Raw genomic sequence first — 17,762 nt, 5'->3', positions numbered from 1 at the left:
CTCACACAGCTTACAACATCAAATGTGGTTGGCACGTATTCATAAATTGCAAACCCACCTGTCCTTGGTGGTCTCTCCTTGTATGCTCGTGAATGGATTCCTTCACCCCAACACAAGTACACAACCAAAATCCCCAACATTTTCAAAATTTCACATTATTAGTTTTCTAAATTAAATCAGTTATAGTTAACCTCTTTAGTTAGCGTAAGAGCTCTTTTAAATTTTATTCTTAACGCTAAATTTATATAATACATATCAAATTATCAAAATTTTGATTCCTGAAATCAAAATTTGCTAGGAGACAACTCAAAACTTCAAAAATGGTTAAATGCTTAACCATAAAGTAAGAGAAAACCTTCGATTATAAAAAAAAAGGTTAAAAACACCTATATGTTGCCCAAGTCATCCTTAGAAGGAAAAATTGCACCAATAATATATATGAAAAAATGGCATACCATTTAATAGAAAAATCAAACCGATAATAATAAACATAAGTAAAACCATCACACTTAACAAGCAACAAAAAATGATTACTATACCAAAAAGATATAATAACAAAGGAAATAAAAAGAAGTGAGGATTCTTTGCTTAACAGTACTCCCTTATGGAAGAAAAAAACAGAGAGAAAAAAAAAACAAAGATAAATTATAGAAAAAACAGTTAGCAACAGAGACAGTGATGAATCAATGGCTCTCATATAAGTAAGTAGTTCATAGATTTCTCTTATCTCAGAACTCCAGAAAGCTCTTTCATTTCTTGAGCTTCTCTCTCTTGGTTCCACAGAAAACCAAGAAAAAACCCAAACCTTATTATTTGTAACGAAAAATGAAAAATAAGAAAAACCAGAAGCCATGAAATTGCAACATTCAAAGCTCTTTCTTTTATTTGGTCTCTTTGGTAATAATTTTAATCCATTTCTGTGATATAGCGTTCTAATCACTTTCCCAAACACCAGCCCCAATCATTTTTTTTCTTCTCAAAGATTCAATCTTTCCACATACCTAATCAACCCAATTACCAAAACACTGTCAAATGCTTCCCAATCGCTTAAACGCCGTCGTTTTATACCTCATTCTATGTCTCCTCTTCCCACCCTTCTCTCTCGGCATTCGCTCCTTCCCAACCTCCGTCGTTGCCGCCGTCAACAGTCTCTCCGACTTCACGGAGGCTCCAGAGTACCGAAACGGGGAGTTTTGCCCCGGGTCGGGTAACCGAGTATCGTTCCTTTCATGTGACCCGTCTTTGGTTCACATCGCCATGACCCTTGACTCCGGCTACCTCCGCGGCTCCATCGCCGCCGTGCATTCCGTCCTCCGCCACTCTTCTTGCCCTGAGAACGTGTTTTTCCATTTCATATCCGCGGAGTTCGATCCAGTTTCCCCACGGATCCTTACCCGTTTAGTTCAATCCACTTTCCCTTCTTTGAACTTTAAAGCTTACATCTTTAGAGAAGACACAGTCATAAACCTGATATCTTCTTCAATAAGACAAGCCCTCGAGAACCCATTGAACTACGCAAGGAACTACCTTGGTGACATGCTTGACCCTTGCGTTGACCGAGTTATCTACCTCGATTCAGATATAATCGTAGTTGATGACATACACAAACTCTGGAACGTGTCACTCACAGGAACACGTGTGATCGGTGCACCAGAATATTGCCACGCAAATTTCACGAAGTACTTCACCGATGAGTTCTGGAGTGACCCTTTATTGGCACGTGTATTTTCTTCTAGAAAGCCGTGTTATTTCAACACTGGGGTGATGATAATGGACCTGGTAAGGTGGAGGGAAGGGAATTATAGGAAAAAAATTGAAGCTTGGATGGAGTTGCAAAAGAAGAAGAGGATTTATGAGTTGGGGTCATTGCCTCCTTTTTTGCTTGTATTTGGTGGGAATGTTGAGGCTATAGATCATAGGTGGAATCAGCATGGGTTAGGGGGTGATAATGTGAATGGGGTTTGTAGGTTATTGCATCCTGGTCCTGTTAGTCTTTTGCATTGGAGTGGGAAAGGGAAACCATGGGTTAGGCTTGATGAGAAGAATCCTTGTCCTTTGGATAGTCTTTGGGAGCCTTATGATTTGTATAAGCCACATCTTGTTCATCATCATAACGGGGAAAAGGAGGAGGAGGAGGAGCAGAATTGGAGCTTCTCTTCTTCCATATTGGTTGGTTATGCGCATGATATGTTATAATTCTTTGGCACAATTCTTGTTGTGAAGATATTCTTCGTTAATGGTGTACAGAGATTGGTTAGTGGAAGAAGAAGAAGAAGAAGAAGGCATTATTCTAAAGTGATGGCTGGGATATTTTTTCTTTCTTGAATTCTTTCTGTAGAATTCTTTTTCTGTTCTCTATTATTTTCATTTTAATTCTTATGTTTTACATATGAAATTTCAATTCATTTATTTTTGGTGCTGGGGGTTCCATGTCTTGGAACAATTTTGGTCGGTGGGGATTTTCAGTTCTTTGTATGGGACCATTGATTGTATTGTGCCAAGCAAAGTGCCGAATAAGAGATAGTTGTTCATTGTTTTATTTGGATTGTGTTTTAATCATCTTTTGTTGCCCTTTCTACTTATGACAATGAGTGATGGCAAAGCGTTGGGTTTTGATATGTTTTATCATAAGCACACACAAGTTGCTTGTGATGATACATTGCTTCTCATCAAAACTATGATTTATGTATTGATCATGGCTTCACTACGACTTAAAGTTAAGTTAAAATGAAGTAGATTATGATAGAAAGAGTATAACTTCTCCATGGCTTCACTACGACTTATCTTGAATATGTTGTTTTTTCTTCTTTTTCTTTGTTTATAATTTTTTTTCTAACTTATAAAAAATAAACAAAAACAATATGAAGAGAGGATGTTTCATCTACTATTCATTTTTTTTGGGTGAAGAATTCATTTAAAAATCTCCATTTTTTTTCCTCATTCTCATTGTATCTACTTCAGAGCCCAGTAACCTCGCGTTAAATGGAAACTTTTACACGTAAGGTTAAATGGTGGGAAGTTCGTCTTTACTGGCAATTTTGTTCAAACAATTTACGTCACGGGTCAGCTGAAGACGTAGATGAGAATCCAAGGAAGGTATCAGTAATAAGGACAAATATTTGGGGTTGTTTGTCAGTGGTGCTCTTAGTTAAGTTTATCACATATAATAACATTTCTTGATAAAACACTCACAATGAATAGATTTTTATAACATGATTGTTCATCTATTATTTATAGATAATTATTATTAAATGACTTTTAAATATAAATAATTCAATTGAATGGAGGTTAATGTATTAATCATGTATAATTTTTTACATTATTAATATATAGATATTATATTTATCTTATAGATATTGTTTTTTATAAGTATGTATATCATTTTTACTGAAAATAGTATTAATAATGTCCTCTCGGTGCTTGTAACATAATTTTCCAATAAACTAGTACAATATATTTAATGAGTTCTTTTTATTCATGAATCATTATATATTGGTGAGAAAAAAGAATTATAATGATGACAGGTAACTAAGTAAATAAGTCAATTATTTGTGAATTATTTAAGTTTGAATTACTATATACTCAGTTAAACTTATTTATTTTGAACAAATAATATTTAAATTAGAGTTACATTTGATTATTTAAATGAATCATAACAGAAATAATCCATACATGTATAGGTAGGCATGTTTACATATTTGTTTACAAGAAAAATCTATCATTCATTTTTTTAATTATTAGTGACTATTCCAAAAATTATATAAATAATTGGTGAATGATGGGCTAATTATAAATGTTTACACTATAGTGCTTACATATTACCCTCTTTATTTATTATTATTATTATATCGCCTCAAAGTTAAGATTTTTATGACTAATTTTATTTCTATTTAATTTTTATTTACTAATATACTTCTTTTTGTTAAATCCAATTAACATGAAGAGAAAATTGATAAAATAAAAAACAATCAAATTTTAAGTTTTAATATTTTAAATAACCCAAATTCAAGTTTTAAGTTTGACTCACATGATTAAACAAACTAAAAACTTTTAGCCAAAACTTATAAATTTAGTTCATTTGCTTGACTTTTTTACCGTCCAAACTCAAATACATTTGTATTGGGCAATATTAATGGTTTGCATGTGTAATATAAAAAAGAATGAAAATTCAAATAAATTATGAAAATATTATTATTTAATATCTCAATCCTAATGTAATTTGTCTAGTTTCATATAAAATATAAGAAAATATTTTTTCTTTCCAATTAATTTATTCAATTTCTTTTTATTTTATGAGAAAAAATGTATATATTAATATTAATAGTGTAAGAGATTTCTATATTGTCAATGAATGATAAATAACATACCAATTATATATAATCTTTATACTATCGGTACATAGATATAACATTCTTATTTTATTGAACGAATTTTATATTTATCAATGTATATGTACCCGCATGATGGTTAGTTCATTTTAAAAGAAGTAAGGTATACAATTGTATCATGATAATGCAGACATGCGCCACTTCAATTTTGTGAACTTTTTGCAGGAAAAACATGGAGTATGGCCGATTTTGCTATCTGATAAGGAAAACCTTAATTCTATCACTCTATTTTATTTCACATAACTCATTGACACCCACGTTTAAAGGTTATGTGTATACATTATGCTATGATATAAATTTAGATAAGAAAAAAATGAATGCATCAACGTTGCATGAGTTTTATATATTATTCATCATTTATATTTAGTCGTTGTTAATTCTTTAAAAAAAATACAAAAGAACAATAAATGATACATATAATTTTTTACACTGATATTGTATTATAGTCAATTTAGATACAGTTTAACTTTTCCTTCCCTTCATCTCTGTGTTGATATATAAGAGAACTTATGCGGCAAATGTCCTATATGAAGTCATTGCTAGCTCTCGTGGTTCCCCAAATGTAACCGGATGAGATACACCGACACAATTTCAATTCATTTGAAATTATGCATTTACTTATGCAATTGAACTAATGATTAATACAAATATACATTTATATATGTTTTAAAGCGAGAGATAGAAAGTGTCAGAGGAAGTGTAAGGTGTGGTGTATTGAAAAAAAGTTGTAGAAATATCACTAATGTTTTGTATTTCTATATTTCTTATCATTTTCTACTCCTCAGTGGTTCGTTGATTTGGACTTTTGGCTCTAAATCCTAAGTCCTTGGTTAGAAGTTAGCACAAAGAGAATGAGCAAGTGTATATCTATTATCAAGTGCACAAAGCTCTACCCATTGAACAGAAGTTCAAATTTGAACAATATACAAGATTGAGTGCAAAACATTCTGCCAATTGTTATTTGCACCATTTCTGTAACAAAATGAAATTAACAGGTTAATTAATAAACATAACTTATTGTAATGGTATGAGTAGAGGAATAACTTTTTCCTTCGAAGATTTGGAAATTACTACAAGACAAAAGACATTAATCTTTGTATAATCGATAATATAAGATCGTGACACACTTTGTACAATAACAAATAGTTGAATCACCAACATGATCATCCTCCAAGGTTTCTACGCATCATGTCCAATTCCTTGTCACTAATTTGGAAAGCCTTCTTAAGAATTGGATCAGGAATAGGAGGCTTGCTAGCAAATGTTGCAACAGATGCTAATTGTACACCTGGGTTCTGGCTATTGAGACCAGACAAGGCCAATGCTGGCTGCTTAGAGTCACGGTTGAACAAGAAATGGATCAGACCCTTAGGGAACACAAATGATTCACCGGGCTTTAAGTTCTGAGTAAAAACACGATTCATTGTATCAATAAAGCCCACAAGAAGCTGGCCCTTGAGACAAGTGGTAACTTCTGAGGCCCGTGGGTGTGAGTGAGGTGGCACAATCCCATTACCCTCTATATCAACCCGGACCAATACAAGTCCCAATGTGTTAAGCCCAGGAAGGTTAACAGTGTTGGTGGATGTGACACTGAAGCCGAATTTGTTACTACTAGTGTTACCAGACTTGGATAATGCAGATGTGACAAAATGGGATGAGGAAGCTTGTTTTGGATTAATGCATGGTACACCATTGATGAAAAATGTGTTAGTGTTATCTGCAATACAGTAGTCTTGAATTGGGTCTGGGTCGGGTTTGGACTGACCCAATAAAAGAGATAGAGTGAAAAGTAATAGTGGGAGAGAGTGAAAATGGGTTCTCATTTTTGCTTTCATATGTACCAGGAAACAAGTCAAACAATTGATACAGATTGTGGTAGTGTTATGCCATGTTATATATATAGGGTGAGACACATAATTAGAGAGATAGATAGAGCAGGTGGTAGATGGTGATATTAATTTTAACATGACATTTATATTTTGAGTAGCTTCAGAGCATAGGAAGAGGAAGTGATAAGGCAAGTTAAAGGAAATGTGATCAAGTCATGATAAGCCACCCACCTTTGCAAGCTTCCTTGATTAAATGGGTTTGGGCCCATAATGAACTAATCCCTTGCTTCTATTAACGAGGGCCGTTCCCAAAAATCAAACATTTGACAGACATTTTAGTTATTCTGTGATCTAACAAAGTCTTATACTAAATAAATTATATATATCATAATGTATATATATATATCTTTACGATGACAAATGAATAAATATTATATTAAAAAAAGTTATATATATATATAAATTATGAATGATTTACCAATTATATAAAAACTAAAAGTGTATATATAAAGTCATACTATTAATCACATAAGTATTAAAATACAATAGTTATTCATAATGATAATTGCGGCTTGTGATTTCCTTGTTTTCTTGTTTGGTTAAGGCTCCTTAATTTGAGCCAGCTAATCTCATTTACCCACATAAATTATTTGCTGAAAAGTTTGTATCCTTTTGGTCTTCTTATCATAAATTCTGTGTCATTTTATTTTGATATCTGAAGTCTAAATTTCTTCAACCTTGGACTGCACTGAAAGCATTGATACTCATTGCCATTAAAAGTTAAATCATCTTTTGGGAATACAACATAGTTGTGAACTTATAATCTAGAACCACTTGAGGAGGGCCTGAAGTTACTTTTCACTTTACTTTCATTTGGATTGCTTTGTATTAATGATTGGGTTTATCATCATAGGAGTTTCCTGAAGTACCATAGGCAGACAAAATATTGGTTACTGTAGAAAAAGGTAAGTTAGAAATTGGAAGTAAACAAGCAATGTGTTATCACTTCTAACCCCACAATTCCACATGCACTTGTCCCTGCCATTCCTTTATTCATATCATTTTTTTCAATTCTTTTTTGTAGTTTTCTCTTTCCTATAGTCACAATTCTTACTCTTGGTGTTTTCAGTGAATTCCCCATGGATGATTATTCTTTCACTGCTTCTTTACATGCCATGCTTTTGCATATTTTCTGTGTCTTTAGGGGTTGTAGATGAGTAGTGGTAATTTATTTCTCTGGGTGAATTTGTTGTAGATGCAACAACATTTGAAGATAAGGTAAACCCTTTTGTCATTATGGTTGTTTCAGATTAAAGTTTTTTATTTTTACTATTATTGTTCCTTGCAAATCTATCTATCTGGCTTTGTGTGGTTAAATCACTGCCCAATTTATGATTGTTAAAATCATGTGTTTTTTGGTTTTGTTGTGAGTTACCCTTGTGTTGGTTGCTTGCAATTATGTACACAATTTTTATTTTTGTTTTTTCTCTGATATATATATAATTAGATGGGAGAGACTACTGGTGTTTCCAATTCTGCTTTGCAAGTATCTGTTTCATTTGGTAGATTTGAGAACGAATCTCTGTCTTGGGAAAGATGGTCTTCTTTCTCACCAAATAAGTACTTGGAAGAGGTTGAGAGATGTGCCACACCTGGATCTGTAGCACAGAAAAAAGCTTACTTTGAAGCACATTACAAGAAGATTGCTGCTCGGAAAGCCGAATTGCTGGATCAAGAGAAGGATGCGAAGGAAGAATCCTTTGGATCAGAAGATCGAAACTGTTTAAATCTGAGTGATAACAGTTGCGGGATTAATGCAGAATTTGATATATCCAACACACAAGATTCTGTTGAAGCGGTTAAGTATGAAACCGGTTCATTTGGTGAGGTCAGTAGGACCGAAGTGGATAATTTGGAGGAGGAAATTTCAGTTTCAAGAGATTGTCAAAGTACACCATTTAAGGGAGAGAGCAAAGGACTGGATTATGGATCACATAGTTCCGGACAGTTTCATCCACCCGAAGTAGATGTCTGCATTAAACAAGAAGAAAGTCTTAACATTGAAGCTGAAGATGTGAAGGAAATTTCACATGTTATGTACAAGGAGAAAGAGAAGTCTTCCCAAATTGAAGCTAACAATGTAAAATTGGATCATCCAAAGGAACATAAGGTTTGCTTTAGTCCATATGTATGTGAAATTCATGTTCACTTGTGATCTGGTGAATCATAATTTATAATGGTTCAGGATTTTGGTATTTAATAATCTAGTTTCTTATTTCTCACCATCTATTTTGGATAGGTTACCCCCAAAGATAGGGGAAGCTTTGGAGCAAAGACAAAGAAGAAATCAATGATACCTACAGCCAAAGCATCCCAAATTTCCACACCAAGAAGTTCAAAGCCTACATCAATTCCAACCAAAATATTGGCATCTGGTCCTTCAACTAAAAAGGGAGGTTCTCCATCTTTATCTAGAAGGCCAATTACTTCTGGTGCTGAGAGCAGAAAAGTTGCTAACAAATCTTTGCACATGTCCCTGAGCTTAGGTCCAAGTAATCCTGGTCCAGCTCCTCATACTACAATGAGGAAATCTTCCATTATGGAGAAAATGGGGGATAAGGACATAGTCAAACGAGCATTTAAGACATTCCAAAATAATTCCAACCTTCCAAAAACTTATGCTGAAGACAGATCTCCGGTCAAAAAGCAGGTAAATGCAAAATCATTATGGTCAGCTGTTGTTTGTAGTTGTTAAATGCTCATTTTTTCCAAAAGAAGTGTCATTGATTTGTGAATGCTCCCTATATATTTTTTTGGAGGTTCCTTTGAGGGGGACAGTGTCAAAAGTTCCAACATCTACGGCTTTGCGGAAAGAAAATGGACGGTAAGTTTTTGAGTCGGCAATTCTAATGTGTTTTTATTTTGTACCACTTTCATTTTGTTGATGTATCTTGCATAGCCTTTTTTCTTCATGCTATTAATGCATCTCAAAAGGTTTGTAATTAGGTTGTGCTTGGGAAAGTTCAATAAGGATACTATAGATAAATGTTTAATAAATGAGGAAGCGTAGAAAGTTATTGTTATTCAAATTTACTTATAACTTGGTTTGTCCATGTTTTCTTTTTGTTGAAATTTAGCCCATGAAATGTTGCCATGAAAACCACCTCATTTCCATTGAACTGAAATCTGCCCTCTAGTTTCAGATTTGACTAAATCTACATTTACTTTTCATTGTCTTACTAAATTTTAGATTTAAGGCTTTTCTGTTTTGATGAAAGTATAAGGAGTTCAATTGTCTGTAGAATGACCCTCTTGAAGTTATTTTTGAATAGGCCTATTGAGGTCGATAGTGTGGATAAAAGAAGTGGAAATTCTGTACAAACTACCATGGGACCAAAAAGTGATTTTAGAGCTGAAAAAGGAAAAGAGGTAGGGATTGGTTGTTGATGTTTTTGCATACATTTCAGTTTCTGTGGTACCAAGAGTACTAGTCATTAGAATTTGGAATTACTGTTTGCTGACCACATTATGCTCTTTAATCTTTTGTTTTCTAATCAGTCTTCCAGAAAAACAGAGGAAAAATCTAATCCAAAAGAGATAAAAAGTACCTTCCTCCAATCAAAATCCAAGGTACTCTTCCATGTAACAGAATGTTTCTCCATATATGATGGGCATTTCCTATATTACTGCCCATGTCATCACTTAAGTGCGTCTGCATGTATTGATCGTGCTTCAAACATAATATGCATTAATGACATTTTTAAACTTTATATTCCTCAACACAGGAGGAAAAGGAGGTAGAGATGAAAACGCTAAAACATAATTTCAAGGCCACACCCCTGCCAGCTTTTTATCGGGGCCAAAAAGTATCAAAACGTCACCCGCAAAAGGTATGCCTTAGACCCCTGCCAGCTTCTATCATGTCAGCATTAGGGTGAAGTATATCAGATCTTTTCCTACACAAATTGTTTTATAAGTTGACTATTTCTTTGAGCTTAAATAACATGAAGCTATCTGAAAACACATAATATTGGTTACATTCTTGAGACACGTGCAAATGACGAAACGAAGTCTAAAATTTAAATTTTAATTAAAGTTACATTATACTTTCACCGATGAGTTGATACACATGTGATTATCGTATTTGAAAACATCACAAGTAACTAGAGACCAACACTTAAGTTTTGTCCTATCAATAATTTACTTACATGTGTGTGAGTACTAGAGAAAATGAGGGGACTAGGGAAGCAAAAACACAATGCCTTGATGTTTTGGAATTATCAATTATTTTGGCCATAGACTAATCTTCCCTACAGATAATTTGGTTGTCTCTCTCCACAAGTGTTTTCTCTAAGGTTTGAACCCCTAATAATAGTTTTGGGAGAAGTTCATCTAAAGTGAGAGTACGTTCACCCTTGGATCATTTAGTGGGTTGAGATCTCTATCCAAGGGTCAATGCATTCACTTTCTCACTTAAGAGACAAACTCGCTTTAGACGAGCTTGATTCATATTTGGATTCCCGTCAACTGCTAAGCACAAGCTTATATGTCACTTGAGTCGCACCTTGTGGGTGACAGCCAGACAATGTATTTTCAATTTGAATTGCAGCTGAGGATGTTTTCTAAAACATCGCCATTATTATGTCATGTCTACTCATGCAGGGAGATGCCAAGATGGAGAACCTCAATAGCCCCGCAAGCGATGTAAGGAGAGATAGAAGAGGTTAGATACACGTCTGGATCGGGTAAGATATGTTCAGGGGAAATGTTTATGGCACAACTCAAGACTATGAAAATCTCAATTAGGAAGCAACAGGGAAGCAATCTTGTAGTTATATAGGAGCTTATGAACAATGTTAGTAGTAGGAGGAAGGAGTAGGCATCCGTTACTGATAATAATTTTCTTCCTCACATCCCTCCTAGTCCTGGGTTAATATGTGAGATAGAAAAATAGTATTGTATAATGTCTGTAATGTTAGAATGCAGATATTTATTGTAACAGGTTGAATCATTATTTCTTCTTTCTAACCATTAGTACACCATATATATCTAGGAAGCTAAGATGTTATAAACCCTGTTGCTCTAGGCTCACCCATCTCCCTATTCACATGCAATGATGCAAAACTTTGTTGAATGGGGAACATAATAATTGAAGAATGCTCAGATGAATCAATAAAGAGGCTAATTAAGTGAAGTACACGACCAACTACTCTTGCACTAGCAACTTTGAAGTTTCAACCATTGTACAGATTGTGAGTTTAAGTTGCTCCATTTTTTATTTTTATATTTAAGGTTAAAGGAGTAATTATTGAATCATTGAATTACTATACTATTATACAAGTACTCCGACTGATATGGGAATTAATACATTATTAATTGTTGATTGCTCACTATATTGACTGATCTAGTCAATATCCTTAAGTCCTGACAATTTAATCAGGGAATGAAGCATTTTTATTAATTTTTTATAACCAGGCAATGAAGCATTACTCAACTAACAACTGTTATACTTAAAATGTGCAAATGATGGAATTTGTATGGTTTCCCCTCTAGGAACGAAAACAAACAATGTGCTCGTCAAAGTTATGTAGAAAGGGCTAGCTGTTAAAAAGAGATACATGAAAATAATGAAACCTACAACAGGGTGTATGTGAGCCCACATTTTTAAGATCTCTCTGGTCCAGTAACAACAACCAAATATTCTGGCTCCACTTCCACATGACTTTGGCAATGTTTTTTGATATGGGAACTTTATTGCAACCAAGGTTGTGGTTATAGTATTGTTTTTACCATGATTGGTTATAAAAGATATGAACAATGTGGCCTCAATTTTGGTAGTTCAATTGAAGCTAACCCTCCTCCATTTGAGACAATTAGACAGGTCCAAGACCCCACCACTCCTTATGTCCAATGCACATCCTCTATACTTTTTTATTGTTTATAGCAGACAAGATCTTGCAAAACTTATATTCCATCTGTTTCACGTCATTTCCAGACCCCCAATTATTCATTATTCACTCATCGCCTTCTCTTGAACTCAACTAGCATGTGGGAGCAGCCACTCCTCCCCACTGTTTTTTTGTAATAATATATTATTTATGATATTGTCAAATGTATATTCTATACTTGTTACAATAAATTAATTTATCTTTATCTATACCTTTTTTCCATTGTGCTTATCAACAAACTAATTCAGACAACAAATAAAAATTGTCACAGTTTGGTTATTAAAATAATATTTATCTATGGTGACCCAAAAATTATATCATATGGATCTCAATGAGAAAATAAACACGAAGAAATTTTGCAGAGTTCTATTATGGGATTCCACAATTTCTTAAGGGCACAAGCATCGTAGGTAATTTAGTATTACAGTTCTTCCTTGCTTCAATATGATCTTTTCTTTTTGGGAACCAATTTTGTATTAATGTTTCTATTCATTGACAAAAACTTAATAAATCTTGGGCTAATAATAAATTAAAAGATGCTCTTCCTTCTAAACCTATTGTCTTGATCATTGTACAGAGACTCATTGTAGCCTTGTAGGAGTAACCCCATTTTATTTTATTTTTGTCTTCATAAAGACAATACATAAATATTAGTTTTAATTAAATGTAGTTGCAACTTTAACCCATCTTCTTTAAGATAATGTTTTTGATATTACATTAAATTCAAATTCATAACTTTAACTCACCTTCTTACAAAGAAACAAATGAAAGCTGACATAAGATAAGAACGGGATAATAATGCAACAAAAACCGTTACAAACAACGGGTAGTCGCAGTTTGAACCCAAAAGAGAAAAATAATTAAAATCTAAAATAAACAAAAAAGAAAATGAAGATACTGCAGGAGAATGCAGATGGTGATTAATTTTAAGCCATCTAATTGGAGGATCAATAGTTACGGGTGAAGATGATGGTGAAGGAGAGGTGAGCCATGATGGTGATGATGACGACAAAATATATGACCGTCATGAACAAAATAGATGGTGGTGACGATGATGACAAAATAGATGATAGTGACAATGACGACAAAATGAACGGTGACGATGATGACACATGAGCGATGTTCGAGACCTTTCTCTTGTTGATTCTCACATCGCTTTTGTCACCATCGCCACTGTAGTCTTGGCTTATTCCCACCTTACCATCCCTGTTGTTGTTCATGTATCCCTTCAACCGTTTAACGTCCGATAACTTCACTGGCTTCACTATGAAATCCTCTGCACCTTCCTCCAAGCATCTACATTTTTTTCAAAAATATTCTAATATTTCCATATCAAGGTTCATAAGAAATTATCAACTTGTATACATTTTTAATGCATGTTCATTAATTTCGCGTCCAAAATGTGAAGATTATAATTAGCAATAATGATCATACCTGTCTATGCGCGGCAAAATGTTTTCAGAAGACATAATCACCACAGGAATTTCTCTGAAAGTGGATGATTCCTACTTCAAATTATAACATTTTTATTATAAAGTTTCACTCTCAAACATAAATGCTACTTAACATTATCTCGTATAAAGGATTTTAGTTTCTCATTTTTTTACCTTGATTTTCTTTAGCAACTCATAACCAGTCATTCCTGGCATGCAGTAGTCTGTGATAATTAGATCCACTTTCAAACCCTGCAAAGGAAAACAAAAACCAAAACAAAAGCATAAATTAATTTCTCTCCTTCAGATAATTTTCTGTTAGGGAAATGAAATTCCTTTTGAAACATACAACAAAGCCTTCATCAGAATCAGAGGTTCTTCTCTGCTCATCTAGCCCCAGAAATTGTAATGCTCTGGTTCCACTATCAACAGCAGTAACTGCAAAGAAAAAATCCAAAAATAAATACACCTAGAAATGAGAACCCCATAATTTTATTTTTGTGAAAGCAGTTACTCACCTTTACAAGATGAGATTTTGAGCAAGCGTTCAATGACCTTACGATCAACGAAGCTATCATCGACGGCCAAAACATGAACATCTTTGGATCCTTCCATGGGAGAGAAAACAAGAGAAATAGAAGAAAAGGAGAGGGTGGTAAAGGATAAAGAGAAAGAGGGGCTTCCTTAACGTGAATGGAACCAAATCTTAAATACAGTGTGCAATGTAAAATGTATGTAACATGTTATGTTGTTCTATACATCTGTCATTATATATGCAACACTGAACACTCACTTTCTTTCTCTATCATCATAAGAATAAAAGCTCTGTTTTGGAAAATCAAATCTGAATATCTTCTCTCTTTTGGAAGATGATGTTTCTGATGCCGCTCAGATTATGAATTCCTCTTCTGTGTTATCTCGATGACTTTATGATCCCTAATAAATAACACACCAAAACATGCAGATAAAATTAGGATAATATTATATGCATATTTACACCTGCACCAATTTATTAATTTATGTATCCATATAACTTTAATGCGTGATTATGCTTTATACCCCAATTCCCCAAATAATTTTATACTCCTAGAACACATCGGAAGATGGTTTCTATAGATGTAATGTATTTCTTTACATTACATTCACTATTAAGTGTAGCGATTTCAATTCACTAAATGATTTAAAAGTGAGTTTCTCTTCATTTATTTATTTTATAAACAATTCAATTGGAAAAAAAACTATAGGTATAAATTGGTGGATTTAGAATCTAATACATAGATCAAAAGTCTTACATCAATTTATATAAATCAATTTAAATTATTCATTCAAAATTAACAAATGAAGTCCACGAATTCATTTGAAGGGATTGAATAGATTTTTATCTAATTCATTTGATTTTTTAATTGAAAACAGAACACATTTAAATAAAATCATTATTTTATTAAAAAATTAAGACTACTTTTTTTAGAAACGTTTATGAAAATATTTTTTTTGAAAAGGAGCCTTTTTTTTTTAAGAAACACTAATAAAAAAATATGATTTTTTGAAATTCGTATAAAGTCTTTAATAGATGTTTATATAAGCTATTTATTTAAGAAGAAACTTTTAATATTAACACATGTAACATAATTTATCTGAATTTAATAAAAAATAAAATCAAGAAGCTTTTACAATAAACTGAGATTTAAAATAATAAATGAAATTGAAAAACAAAAAACATTTTTTCTGAATCTTTTTTTATGATGGATTGAATTATTTATACAAATGCATATGTGTAATGGATATTCATTGAATAAAATGCATATGCTAAATTCATTCGTTACTAAAATTATTGATTGAATTATATATATTTAAATATATTAGTTCTAATGAATGAATTTTGATGAATTTATTTTTCTTGTATTTATACAGAGTGTGAATAATTTTGTCATCTCTAAAATGCTGGTAAGAAATGGTTTAAGGATAATCATATATAATTACACCAAATCATAAGTAATTTTTAATGTGCGTTTGATAATATTGTTGAACCTAAAGGATGGATATTTAAGTTCAAACCCCATGAGACATGTCATTTCTTCCCTCCCATTTCCATAAAATAAAATTGATATAATTAATGGTATTCCTATGAGATGGAAAAATTACTCACCTTGTGAATACACACTAAAATATTTACAATATGTGGTCACAAAAATAGCTTGTGAGTGGGAATAAGTATAATGGTACCCGCCCAACAGGTACCATCATATTTATAAATGTATTTTTTAATTAAGTATTTTATATATCATAATTTTTTATTATTTTATAATTATATATTATCTATTTTATAATAAATTATGGTGATCAAAATATAATGATATATTTAACATATACATAAATTTTATTATTTATATAATTTATTTTATATATTAATTAATTTATATATTAATTATTACAAAATATATATTTAAACTTAAAACTCGTTGGGTACTTGTGCATACCCGTTACTTGGATGGTACCTACAAATATTATGGTTATGGGTAAAGAAATGCACTACCTATACATGTTTCACCCCGTTGCCATCTTTATAACTATTATCATCTAGGTAAGAAATTGATCTCTTTTGTTTGTGGTAATTGTCCATCCTAAAGAGTTTAACTCACAATAATAAAACATTTGACATTTAGTTTTTCATAGTAATATCTTATATTATTTGGAGAAACACCTTCTTGGTCCATAGAAAACTTTGAACATAAAAAAAGTCTCCTAAAAAATCAAGAGCTAAAGGATATTTATTGGGGAAAACTTTTTACATATTAAAAACATCATAAATAACTTCACACAAAATTATTCCTCACGTTGTGTTTTTTAATGAAAAATTAGCTTACTTTTAATATATTATTAGAGAATAAATATTGCCACATATATGACTTTTAATATCTTAGTCATCACAACGGTTGAATATTTTATAACACGATAAATATAATTAAAACCGATGATAGAATGATGAATTTCTGCAGTAATAATATAATTGTTAAAATATAGTTTGGTTGTATAGAAAACAAGAAGAAAGAAAAGTGGTGAAAATTTTCATTTTCTACCCTTTGGTTCCAAAATTAAATAGGGAGGAAGGAAAAAATATGCATGGATCCAACAAAAAACTTTTCGTCCCTAAGTTGGGAAGAGAATAAAGGAATGAAGGAAAACCACCAAAAATTCTAAATTTGCCTTTCATCATGAATTGAAAAAACAATAATTTAGGTGAAAATAAATATAATGTAGTAAATTTCTTTGTTTATATTCATTTTTATGTGAAATTAGTTAACTTAATTTTATTTTTGTTGTTTTTGAGTTCACAAATAAATAGTAATTATGTATGCTAAAATATAAAGTGAAAAGAAAAAAAATATCATTACTTAAAATTATCAACAAAATAACAAATAATAAATAAAATAGAAAGACAAAACACAAATATGTAGAAGTGAGATAATTAAAAATATAAAAGTGATTGTCGAATATTAGTTATATTTTCTTCTAGACACACTATTGTGGAAAAAATGTATGTAAAATGTTAATGATTTTATTTGAATTTTATAAACAAATATTGTTATTGAACTTAGATTATATGTTACTTAAAAAATATTAATTAATATTATTAAAAATAAATTATTTAGTTATGTAGTTTAAAAATTATATATCTACATGATTATATATTAAATTGAAGGCATTTATGTCATTTTATTGTATAAGACATTAATTCAATAGTATAAGACTTTATTGTATTCCCAAGATTGAGAGTTCAATGTTTAAGAATAATACTTATTTGGATGAGTACTCACAAACCATAAAATAGATTAATTTTTTACCAAATCAAAATATATATCATGTTGTTAGTACAAAAAGTCCTATAACATCGTGATTCATAGATTTTGGTCACTCTTCGGAAGTTGTGAATGGTGTGGCAATAGTGATTGGGCATAGGAACCAAAGGTCAATGCTAAACTGCACCGTCAAATTCCGAGACGGCTTCCTAAACCGGTGATAATCGTGTAATGGATTTGAAGATATTCTGATGCTATTAATACATTTAGGTGGCCAGATTTCATTGGGATTTTGTATTGTACCGTCAACAATATAACTTTTGACTTTTGATTTAATACTTATATACTGTACATATTTTTATCC

The 17,762-nt window shown here is 31.9% G+C and overlaps 4 protein-coding genes across 9 annotated transcripts; 2 read left to right on the top strand and 2 right to left on the bottom strand.

Moving 5' to 3' along the window:
* On the top strand, window positions 685-2,973 carry LOC109349230 (probable galacturonosyltransferase-like 9). The gene is made up of 2 exons (XM_019589960.1): window positions 685-2,295; window positions 2,962-2,973. Exon 1 carries the CDS (start codon window positions 1,033-1,035, stop codon window positions 2,194-2,196), a length of 1,164 nt encoding a protein of 387 aa, XP_019445505.1. The 5' UTR covers window positions 685-1,032; the 3' UTR covers window positions 2,197-2,295; window positions 2,962-2,973.
* LOC109349232 (germin-like protein subfamily 1 member 1) lies at window positions 5,379-6,267 on the bottom strand. The gene has a single exon (XM_019589964.1). The coding sequence runs from the start codon at window positions 6,224-6,226 to the stop codon at window positions 5,552-5,554; it is 675 nt and encodes a 224-aa protein (XP_019445509.1). The 5' UTR covers window positions 6,227-6,267; the 3' UTR covers window positions 5,379-5,551.
* On the top strand, window positions 6,839-11,251 carry LOC109349229 (protein WVD2-like 7). 4 transcript variants are annotated; one of them, XM_019589959.1, is made up of 9 exons: window positions 7,211-7,498; window positions 7,728-8,390; window positions 8,520-8,627; window positions 8,661-8,930; window positions 9,040-9,104; window positions 9,523-9,649; window positions 9,779-9,850; window positions 10,006-10,110; window positions 10,883-11,251. In XM_019589959.1, exons 2-9 carry the CDS (start codon window positions 7,728-7,730, stop codon window positions 10,946-10,948), a joined length of 1,476 nt encoding a protein of 491 aa, XP_019445504.1. In that variant the 5' UTR covers window positions 7,211-7,498; the 3' UTR covers window positions 10,949-11,251. The 4 variants fall into 4 exon arrangements, with proteins under 4 accessions (XP_019445502.1, XP_019445504.1, XP_019445500.1 ...); XM_019589957.1 differs by lacking the exon at window positions 7,211-7,498 and adding an exon at window positions 6,839-7,185 and having other exon boundaries at window positions 8,520-8,930; XM_019589955.1 differs by having other exon boundaries at window positions 7,213-7,498; window positions 8,520-8,930.
* Window positions 13,040-14,594, bottom strand: LOC109349231 (two-component response regulator ARR5-like). 3 transcript variants are annotated; one of them, XM_019589963.1, is made up of 6 exons: window positions 14,120-14,594; window positions 13,951-14,039; window positions 13,776-13,856; window positions 13,603-13,673; window positions 13,361-13,464; window positions 13,040-13,315 (listed from the first exon to the last, which is right to left on the bottom strand). In XM_019589963.1, the coding sequence occupies exons 1-6, from the start codon at window positions 14,214-14,216 to the stop codon at window positions 13,116-13,118; spliced, it is 642 nt and encodes a 213-aa protein (XP_019445508.1). In that variant the 5' UTR covers window positions 14,217-14,594; the 3' UTR covers window positions 13,040-13,115. The 3 variants fall into 3 exon arrangements, with proteins under 3 accessions (XP_019445508.1, XP_019445506.1, XP_019445507.1); XM_019589961.1 differs by having other exon boundaries at window positions 13,041-13,464; XM_019589962.1 differs by having other exon boundaries at window positions 13,042-13,464; window positions 13,776-13,853; window positions 14,120-14,590.

Source organism: Lupinus angustifolius, chromosome LG06 (genome assembly GCF_001865875.1).
Source record: "Lupinus angustifolius cultivar Tanjil chromosome LG06, LupAngTanjil_v1.0, whole genome shotgun sequence".
NCBI lineage: Eukaryota > Viridiplantae > Streptophyta > Magnoliopsida > Fabales > Fabaceae > Lupinus > Lupinus angustifolius.
This window is presented reverse-complemented; position numbering and strand designations above follow the sequence as displayed.

Bases quoted from the DNA above. Each gene is read 5' to 3' on its own strand.
- LOC109349231 (XM_019589961.1), bottom strand. From the start codon at position 14,216: ATGGAAGGATCCAAAGATGTTCATGTTTTGGCCGTCGATGATAGCTTC. The intron at 13,857-13,950 runs GTATGTTTCAAA...TGTTTTCCTTTG, and splicing joins ATTCTGATGAAGGCTTTGTT to CAGGGTTTGAAAGTGGATCT. The intron at 13,674-13,775 runs GTAAAAAAATGA...AATTTGAAGTAG, and splicing joins AGTTGCTAAAGAAAATCAAG to GAATCATCCACTTTCAGAGA.
- LOC109349230 (XM_019589960.1), top strand. From the start codon at position 1,033: ATGCTTCCCAATCGCTTAAACGCCGTCGTTTTATACCTCATTCTATGT.
- LOC109349232 (XM_019589964.1), bottom strand. From the start codon at position 6,226: ATGAAAGCAAAAATGAGAACCCATTTTCACTCTCTCCCACTATTACTT.
- LOC109349229 (XM_019589957.1), top strand. From the start codon at position 7,728: ATGGGAGAGACTACTGGTGTTTCCAATTCTGCTTTGCAAGTATCTGTT. The intron at 9,105-9,522 runs GTAAGTTTTTGA...AATTGTCTGTAG, and splicing joins TTGCGGAAAGAAAATGGACG to AATGACCCTCTTGAAGTTAT. The intron at 9,650-9,778 runs GTAGGGATTGGT...TTTTCTAATCAG, and splicing joins GAGCTGAAAAAGGAAAAGAG to TCTTCCAGAAAAACAGAGGA.